Source organism: Mus pahari, chromosome 5 (genome assembly GCF_900095145.1).
Source record: "Mus pahari chromosome 5, PAHARI_EIJ_v1.1, whole genome shotgun sequence".
NCBI lineage: Eukaryota > Metazoa > Chordata > Mammalia > Rodentia > Muridae > Mus > Mus pahari.
Genome location: NC_034594.1, coordinates 110,519,707 through 110,529,660, shown reverse-complemented (window position 1 = coordinate 110,529,660; position 9,954 = coordinate 110,519,707). Strand labels below are relative to the sequence as shown.

Genomic DNA, 9,954 nt, shown 5'->3' with positions numbered 1-9,954 from the left:
GAGGTCCCCCATGAGTGGAATGGGAGGGAACAAAGCTGACAGTCCCCTGGGATTGCCAATGCCAGCTTGCTCAGTGCACCAGCCACTCATTCTTGGTGACAATGGGATGGAAGGCACAGCACTGTTAACATTAGTTCCAACGGGGCCTGTCGGGGGAAGGGGGTGTCTACACTGTGGTGTAGCTCCGAGAGGAGACATTCAGTTCTGCCTTGCCCACCCTCATTCCCCGTCTTGACATTCCATGCAAGCTTAGACATCCTGCACCCCTTTAGCCACAAACCCTTTCCTATCAGTTCACAAGAACTCTCAGAGCTGCTGTCTCACGATTTAGAATAGAAAATCTGTTGGATTGTTAGGGCCATTTTGTGTCATCTTTTGTATAGAGGTTATGACCTTGTTTGACTTACCAGCAAGATTTTGAAGTATGGGGAAGGAGGAGGAGGAGGAGGAGGAAGAGGAGGAGGGGGGGTTAACCCAGGGGCCTGGCCCTTTCCAGCAGGGCAATCTGACTACACCTTCCCTCTCTAGTTTAGACCTCTTCCAGATGGCTCCATTAGGCCTGGACCAGGACAGAAGTGTCACTCCAGGTGACACATCTAGTCCTTCATCCCAGGAGGCTAATTAGTCCAAGAACTGTGGTGCCAATTCTTGATCAGGCACCGAGGGAAGCTCTCTCAACCTTCAGACCCACTCCAGTGCTACACAGCAGAGCAGATTAGAGAAGGAAGCGTTGCCCTCCCTCGGAAACTCTCATGCCTGGTCTGTCTCCTCCCCTCTAAAAACTAGAAAAGAAAACGCCTGGTGAGAATCTAGAACAGGTTAGGGCTCTGCTGCACCCACTGCCCCTTGCACCCGATCTCAGATTCCCACTCCCCTCCCCCAGATACTAGCTAGGCCAAGCACCCAGAAATGATGAGCCACCAACTCCGCGTGGCCGCAGGTCTCTCGGCACTAAGGGCATCTCACAATACCCAGTTGTGCCCTTCCCTTTGGGTCAGCCCCAACTTGGAGGCCACCATCACCACCACAGAGGCCTGCCCCTCCCAGCGCCACACTCTTCTCACCCTCCACCTTCCTGCTCACCCCAAAGCCTCGGCCTAGGGTGGCAGGAAGGGAGGGAGGTGCTGGGCACCGGCTGTGAAAGGCAAACCCCCTCCTGCTCAGAGAGAGTCGCCCTGTGCCAGGATGCACGCCGGCCCGGTGACCCCGGCCATGCAGTCCACCGAGCCCTGGAGTCTTAGCTGGGGCACGATGTCCTGGGACTATTCGGGCTCGGGCTCCCTGGACCAAGTGGAGTTGTGCCCTGCCTGGAACCTGCCTTACGGCCACGCCATCATCCCAGCGCTCTACCTGGCGGCCTTCGCCGTGGGCCTGTCGGGCAACGCCTTCGTGGTGTGGCTGCTGAGCCGGCAGCGCGGGCCGCGGCGGCTGGTGGACACCTTCGTGCTGCACTTGGCGGCCGCCGACCTGGGCTTCGTGCTCACGCTGCCGCTGTGGGCCGCGGCGGAGGCGCGCGGCGGCCTCTGGCCCTTCGGCGACGGCCTGTGCAAAGTCAGCAGCTTCGCGCTGGCGGTCACGCGCTGCGCGGGCGCGCTGCTGCTGGCGGGCATGAGCGTGGACCGCTACCTGGCCGTGGGCCGGCCGCTGAGCGCGCGCCCGCTGCGGAGCGCGCGCTGTGTGCGAGCCGCGTGCGGCGCCGCCTGGGCTGCCGCGTTTCTGGCCGGTTTGCCCGCCTTGCTCTACCGGGGACTGCAGCCGAGCCTGGACGGCGTGGGCAGCCAGTGCGCCGAGGAGCCTTGGGATGCGCTCCAGGGTGTCGGGCTGCTGCTGCTGCTACTGACCTTCGCGCTGCCCCTGGCTGTCACCCTGACCTGCTACTGGCGCGTGTCGCGCCGCCTGCCGCGCGTCGGTAGGGCCCGGAGCAACTCGCTGCGCATCATCTTCACCGTGGAGAGCGTCTTCGTGGGCTGCTGGCTGCCTTTCGGCGTCCTGCGCTCCCTCTTCCACCTGGCGCGGCTCCAGGCGCTGCCACTGCCCTGCTCCCTGCTGCTGGCGCTGCGCTGGGGTCTGACTGTCACCACCTGCCTGGCTTTCATCAATAGCAGTGCGAACCCGGTCATCTACCTCCTGTTGGATCGCTCGTTCCGCGCCCGGGCCCGGTTCGGGCTGTGCACGCGTGCCGGGCGCCAGGTGCGCAGGATCAGCTCGGCCTCCTCGCTCTCCAGGGACGACAGTTCGATGTTCTGGGGTCGGTCCCCGAAGGCGAACTCTGCCTCGGCCGCTTGGTAGCCTCCCCGGGATGGCGCAGGTGGAACGGAGCTTCAAAGAGAGGAACCATGTGCTTGCAGATGCGCCAGGGGACTGCCCATCCGCTTTCTCAGAGCTGGCTGTTGGGGCCGGCTGTTCTCTCAAACGAACGGGAAGGATGAGGTGTTACCTTAGTTTTCTCCAGGGCAAGAAAAGCTGTAGACACTCACCTGGAGAAACAGGTTCACCTATAGTAGATGGGAGGGAAGTGGGTTCTGTTCTCTGCTTCATTCTGTGTAATTCAGCCCAAACATCCAAACCAGACTCTCAAAAGTCCTTCTTGCCCCTGACTGTTCTTGCCCCTACAAAAGCCTTTGTCCTTTGAGGAATTATTTCTTCTGGTCAGCCCTCTAGCAACACCTCTCCCTTCCTCTCCCCTCCCCTCCCCCCTCCCTCTCCCTCTTCACCTCCCCCTCCATCTCCCCCTCCCCCTTTCTATCCCCTTTCCTCCTCCCCCTCTCCCCTCCCTCTTCCCCTTTCCCTCCCTCTCGACCCCCTCCCCCTCCTCCTTCTCTCCAGTCACCACTTTGTTATCTATATTGTTTCTCATCCCCAATTCAGATTTTCGTTTTCAAAGACTCACGAAAGACATGGAAACCAACCCTAGCGTGAACTGCTCTGTTTGGTCCTTCTCACCCATTGCCTCACCCTTCTCCCCTCTAGAGACATCTGTGGGACTCACCCTGAAAGTAGTTCTGGCCTTCCTTCTGAAAGCTGGAATCTGAAATTTTTCCGTGGGTGTTCACTCAGCCAGGGACCCCAGGTTTTTCTGTGAGCACACATCTCAATAAAAACTTTTGTTGGCCCTAGGTGGCAGCCGTGTCTTGACTTGAACATGGAGAGCAAGACGGGTGTCAGAAGGGTGTGTCACAGTCACACGGAACTCAGTAGTCCAGGTCCTTCAGGGTGATGGTTTGTGTGACCCTGGTACTGGGAGCGCCAGCTGCACCTGTGAGTGTGGTACTCTCAGGAGGGCAGGGGATGACAGTCTCATTCTTTTAAAGGACATCGCACATCGAGATAGTGACAAGATGAAAGGAAAAAATGAGGAAGATGTATGGCATCTGCCTGCCAGGTGTCATTTCAAAGAAGAGATGTGTAATTTTGATTTTTAAATGTGGTCCAGGCTCCCCCCAACCCCCACGCTCTGGGAGCTTTTCCAGTACAAATGTTTAAAAATTAACTGTTTCAGACTCTGGGTTATCCTTTGAGGCTTCTGGAAGGCTTAGAAAGTAAATGTTTTTATTTGAGAGGATTTGGCCTACAAACATTTTGATCACTGAGGGAAAGGAATTCCCTGACTGGGCTAAGAACCAAGTCCTAGCAAGATTGTGGACCATGGAGTTAGCAGCGCAGACTGATGTTCCATGCTAGGCTGGGTCTGAAGGTGGGCATTCTCTCCACTGCATTCTCGATAGCATTGGAGACTGGTTGGAGTGTATTTAGCATCACAGTCCACCTTGACCTCATCTTGTAGCTGCTCTTGTCAAAAAGAACATCTCTGTATGTCCCCATATATGGCCCTGGGAGCAACAAGGGTTGCAGCCCAAGGGTCACCTGGGCCAGCAAGAGGTACCTCAGGTTCTTTCTTTCTTTCTTTCTTTCTTTCTTTCTTTCTTTCTTTCTTTCTTTCAGATTTATTTATTTATTTATTATATGTAAGTACACTGTAGCTGTCTTCAGATACTGCAGAAGAGGGAGTCAGATCTTGTTGCGGATGGCTGTGAGCCACCATGTGGTTGCTGGGATTTGAACTCAGGACCTTCGGAAGAACAGTCGGGTGCTCTTACCCGCTGAGCCATCTCACCAGCCCCCTCAGGTACTTTCAAGTCCAAGAGCCCATCTACAGCATAGTCCTTCCTTCCCTTATCAGTGCTGCCTGGGGCGAAGGCTCGTGGCTCCCAGGTCAGGAGTGCTGACCTCCATCAAGGTATGTGTGGTGAGACCAAAGCTTACGGAGCTGGTGTTGCTCTAGGCTGCTAAGAGAGCTTCCCTCCAAGTTTGTCTCCACGATCTCAGCTGAGCTCCCTGAAGACAGACAGAGACAGACAGGCAGACAGACAGCTTCCCTAGCCCATGGGAAGTTTTCATGTCCCCTCAGGCAGCGCTTACTGAAAGCTGACATTTCCGCCTCAGCATAGAGCAGTGAAGACCATCTCCCTGTCTTGGAGTGTGGCACTCACCTGGACTCTGGTGTGTTCTTCGGAAATTGTCCCTCACTCTGAGGAGAATGAGCTCCCACTTCCTGGTGAAGGAGGGAGTCGAAACGTGGATACAGGAGCTAAGAATGGTTTGTGAAGGAAGAGCAAACTAAAATGCTTTAGCAAGCAGTTGGCCGTATCCATCAAGAACTTTAGAGACGTGCATGTCCCCTGCCCTCGACTGCTCATACTCCTTTACCTTATAATCGTTTACCGCTGCTCCCTCCTAACTCAATAATCCTAAACAACAGAAGTTGGGTTGCTGAGAAAGAGAAGTTTTTAAAGAGTTACACCTAGAAGGAAAACCCCTAACTGCCCAAATGCAGTGCTGTGGTTTCATGGCCAGGATAGACTAAAATGCAGAATTTAATGTCATTCAGGGAGAAGTCAGGAAGTATTGATGGTAATTTCCAAGAGGAAGAAAGTAAAATTTCAGAAGTTAAAATACCCCCCTCACGCTTTGATTCGAAGGATGTAAACTTGTCTGTTTGGTTCTGTTGAAGGAAAGCATACATGTCTCTTAGGTAAGGTTTTACTGCTGTGATTAAACACTATGGCCGCAACCAGCCTGGGGAGGAAAGGGTTTATGTCAGCTTACAGTTCCACACCGCAGTCCATCACCGAGTCAGGGCCTGAGCTGATGCACAGGCCATGTGCATGAACAGTGCTGCTCACTGGTTTGGTCCTTGTGTCTTGCTCAGGCTAATTTCTTATACGATTCAGGACCACCTACCTAGAGGTATTGCCACCCTCGATGGACTGTGCCCTGAAACATCACCTCTGATTAATAAAATACCCCCACAGGCTTTCAGACATGTCAATTTGGTGGGGGTATTTCCTTAATTAAGATTCTTTTGTCCAGCCCTGCCCATGCACCTCCCTCCCCAGCTTCTAAGAGTCTCTTAGGTTTCTAAGACTGCTCTTCCATAGATCCTGAGTTCAGTTCCCATCGATCACATGGTGGCTCAACAACCATCTGTAACAGAGTCTGATGCCATCTTCTTGTGTGTCTGAAGACAGCAACAGTGTACTCACATATATTAAATAAATATTTTTTAAAAAATAAAGATTTTTTTGTCCTTAATGACGGTAGCTCATATCAAGTTGCTAAAAACTTAGCCAGCACACCCTCCTTCAGATCAACGCTATTTTTTTTTTTCTTACCCCTCACAGTTTAGGCACAAAAGGTAAGATCTTTTCTCCTGCTGCTCACTAAGAGAATAGCAGCCATTTTACTTGTTTGCTTATTTCTCTCTCTCTTTATTTTGTTATTTGATTTTAAGTCGTGTTCCCAGTGTCTGGAGCAGTGTCTCCACACAGCAGGGGTTAACTTCTGCTACATGAACTACTACAAGGTCTGTGTCCTCACGAAAGACACTGTGAAGGGTGAGAGAAACGGCACTGCCGTCTATGGACAATAATAGTTACACTTAAAGGGCACAGAGAGAGGCTAGAAGAAAATGCAATAACTGTGAACAACGGTCGTATTAGAATGACAGAATTACAGCGCCTTTCCTCTGCGTTCCTCCTGGAAAAGGTTTATGAGCATTTCAAGGGCCGTTAGCAATATATGGATGCGCTCAATAGAAGGAAGCTAAAATTAGAGCAGGACCTGCCCCCCCCACCCCCCAGTCACGTTCAGTTGCCTGTCCCTGACACCCAGGCTTCTGAGCTGAAGCTGGGACTGATCATATCTGCTCTGCTGTGTCGCAGATCAAAGGAAATGATGTTCTTGAAAGTACTTTGTGAGTGGTGGTATTTCAGACAGATGTGTCCCAAGAGCTTGTCCCTGGGGTTAGCACGTTCCAGGCCCTGATCTTCTTCCCTATCGTTTTACTGTTTCGAGACCAGTGGGGCTGCCCTGGGACGGTAAAGATCAACATCTGGCCTGAGGCTCTAACTCAGCAACAGAGCCCTTATACCTAGCAGGTAAGAAAGCTAGGTTTGGAGGTGGGATGGGGTGGGGTGGGGACAGGGTAGGAAAGGGAAGAGAGGGAAACTCCACCTCCAGGCAGAGGCTGGCATATGGCCTTTTGCCTCTTGTGACTAATTCTGATCTTTCTCCGCACCTCCCTCAACCCCACGGGTCTGTTCTCAGGGCACGGTGTGGGAACCGGGGCCCAGACTGATGAGTGATCTGGGGAGTTCAGAAGGCTGGCCGAGCCAGGGTGTATGCTGGTGGTGTGTGATATGACTCAGGTCTCCCCACTGAGGGCACCCTGGACACTAGGAAGTCAGTTCATTCGTGGGATGTTATCAGGTCTAAGGCTCTGTTCTCCTTGGCTAAGGAGCCTGCAGGAAACCACTAACCTCCCCACCTCACCCTCAGTCTCAGCAACTGAGGCAGTGGCTGCTGGTGATTGGGAGGGAGAGAGCAAAGCGGGAGAGTACGCTCTCTCTCAATTATTTCTTCAAGATCAGAAAGAGTCCACGTTTGTGTCACTCCATGTGAGACGTGTGCTTACAAAAAAACGGTACACTATTGCAGCACTACTGTCTCATTTTGTCCATGCAAACCAAACCCAAAAACCTCACAGGTGGATTATAGCCCACTCCAGATGGAGTCAACATGACAACTAAGGAGAGCCAGCACAGAACTCGTGCTTGGTACTGAGAACATGGTCAAAACCCAGGCAGGGCTGGGTACGTCACAGATGTACCGACTGATACCTACTGATATGCTGCTAAGTGGTCATGTTGTCAAAATCTCTCCTAAATATTTAGGTTTATGTTCATGAATTTATGATGCTTTCATCTTTGACAGGAAACTTCTTGTTGCGGTGGGTAGCAGTTAATGCAGAGTCATCACTTTTCAAAGTGCTGAGAAAACAAATCAAAACACCAGATAGTGCAAGCCTTGGCTACACCTTATCTCAAATATATATATGTGTGTGTGTGTGTGTGTATGCACACATATATATGCACATATATATGTGTGTGTGTTGCCTGTATATATATACATGTATATATATACATAAACTGTATATATATAAAATATATGCTGTATATATAAATATAAAACATTTGTATTGTAATGCAATGTAACCTCAAAGGCATGTTTTAAAACAATATTTAAGGACACAATGAAATCAAGTATACTGTTACATAAGAAAAGCAAACTACAGACTAAACATGAGTCTTATAACTATAATCCAAGCAGTAAGACGAGGCAGAAAAATCATAATTTCACACACACATACGCACACACACACATGCACACACACATGCACACACACACACTTTCTTAATTATAGAAATTATTATTGTATTATTAACAAGTAAGTACTGAACACCAAGCTTGAGCCAGAAACTACACATGCTTGTGAAGACAACAGACTCACAATAGTCTATATAAATTTGTACCAACTTATGTAGAAAAAGAACTACATGTTAGTTCTTTTCTATAGTTAAATAACTATATATATGAGCTACATATGTACATGTGTGTATTTTTATGTATATGGAAATATACTCAGGGCTGGATTGATGTCTTAGCAGTCAAGTGCATTTGCTGCTCTTGCAGAGTTTGGATCCCAGTACCCACATCAGACAGCTCACAGCTGCTTTTCCAATTCCCTCCTCTGGCCTCTGTGGGTGCCCACACACATGTGATGTACACACAGATATAGACACAAACACACAAGATAAAATAAACCTTAAGTAAGGTTGGGGAGGCTCGCTCTGGAGCCTACTTGGTACTGCCCATCTGTCTACGGAGGGGTGTGGCAGCCTCCCCTGGGGCAAGGCTAGTCTAGCAGCAACTACCTCCCCTCCTCCACCCCCAAAGTGGCACTTCTCCAGCAGCTGTCAACTGCCAATAGCTCCTCGGTTAGAGGCATAGCCACTGGAGGCCCTCGCCCTCCACACTGGACTCTTTAACTGACTACTAGATTGTGGGTAGGTAACCACAGCTGTCAGCTGTCACCATTTGTGTACACCACAGCCATGCCATGGTCAGAGGACCTTGGGTCCCAGCACTCTCCCTGTCCTCTGGATCTTATGTCCCCCACCCTTAGTGTTCTGTGGTCCTTACTGAGGAGGGTTGAAATGCACGTCCTATCTAAGGCAGAGTACTCAGGCATTTATTCTCAGGACAGTTTTTGTTTTTTGTTTTCCCCTCAAGACGGGGTTTCTCTGTGTAGTCCAGGCTATCCTTCAACTCATGATCCTCCTGCCTCAGCTACCCTGGGATTTTACTCATAGAATTTAACCTAATAATTCAGGATAAGCATCCTTACACAAAATTATTTATGTCCAGAAGGCAGGATGAGGCCAGAGGTGGCCTCAAATAGTAAAACCCTGTTTGGGGAGAGACAGTTTATATTCAATTCTGGACAAATTGCTAAAAGTAAAATTTTTAATTTCTCTCTCTCTTTCTCTTTTAAGTCTTTTTACGTAGTTCGATCTTGAACTCAAGATCCTCAGCTTCCCATGAGCTGGGGTTTTAGGAGTGTACCCGGACACCTGACCCTTAAAACAAACGTACCCATTAGAGATCCTGAACAGCCTGAGATTTGTGGGGGGGTGTGTGTGGGGTGTGGGGGGGGGTGTGGGGGTGTGTGGGGGCTGTGGTTTGACCTGGGGAGATGTGACAGACAGGGGTGATTCATAATCGCTTTCCTGATTCTCCTCCACGATGCGGCAGACATTTCCCATCTCCATTCTCCACCCCTGCTCCAACAAGTCTAAAATATGCCAGCCCGTCTAGCTGGGGACCCCCTACTCTAGAGTCTAGGAACTTGTAGTCACAGCACAGTATGACAAGCTTACCATCAAGGTCAACCCTCTCTCCTCTTTCCTTTAAACAAAACCTTGTTCTTTACATAACTCAGTGCCCCCAATCCTCTCAAGTCTTCACCTCTAAAATAATTATCACTACAGATAAAGTAGTATTTGTGAAGTAACTCAAGACCCTCTGCTCTAATGACAAGAATTTCCCCATTTGTACATCTTTACAAACCTTCTCCGGTGTAGTTACATGCTATGTCGATGTAATGTGCTGTTTCTCTCTCCCCCTCTCCCTCCTCCTCCTCCTCCCCTCCCCCACCCCTTTCTCCCTCCCTCCCCCCTCTTTCTTTTTAGGCTTATTTTATTATTTTATGTGTATGGGGTTTTATCTGCATGTATGTGTGTCTACCATGTGTGGTCTTCGTGCCTGTGGAGGTCAGAATTGGGCATCAGATCCCCTGGCACTAGAGTTACACATGGACGTGAGCTGCCGTGTGGGTACTGGGAATTGAACCCAGGTCCTCTGCAAGAGCAGCCAGTGCTCTTTAATCTCTGAGCCACCTTTCCAGCCCCAATGTTCAGCTTTTTCTTTTGCACAGAAATCTATACTTTTTTTTCTGTCTCAATATAGATTTCAGAACTGTCTCTTTGAAAGCTTTGTTCTGTGGATAGACCATAGTATGACCAACCATCCTTCCTTTTCTGGAAGTTGAGATTG

At 50.2% G+C, this 9,954-nt stretch overlaps 1 protein-coding gene across 1 annotated transcript; it reads left to right on the top strand.

Annotated features, from left to right (window-relative positions):
* The first annotated feature begins 1,212 nt into the window (after nt 1-1,212).
* Gpr25 (G protein-coupled receptor 25) lies at nt 1,213-3,110 on the top strand. Its single transcript, XM_021199362.1, has one exon. It carries the CDS (start codon nt 1,213-1,215, stop codon nt 2,287-2,289), a length of 1,077 nt encoding a protein of 358 aa, XP_021055021.1. The 3' UTR covers nt 2,290-3,110.
* Nucleotides 3,111-9,954: the final 6,844 nt, after the last annotated feature.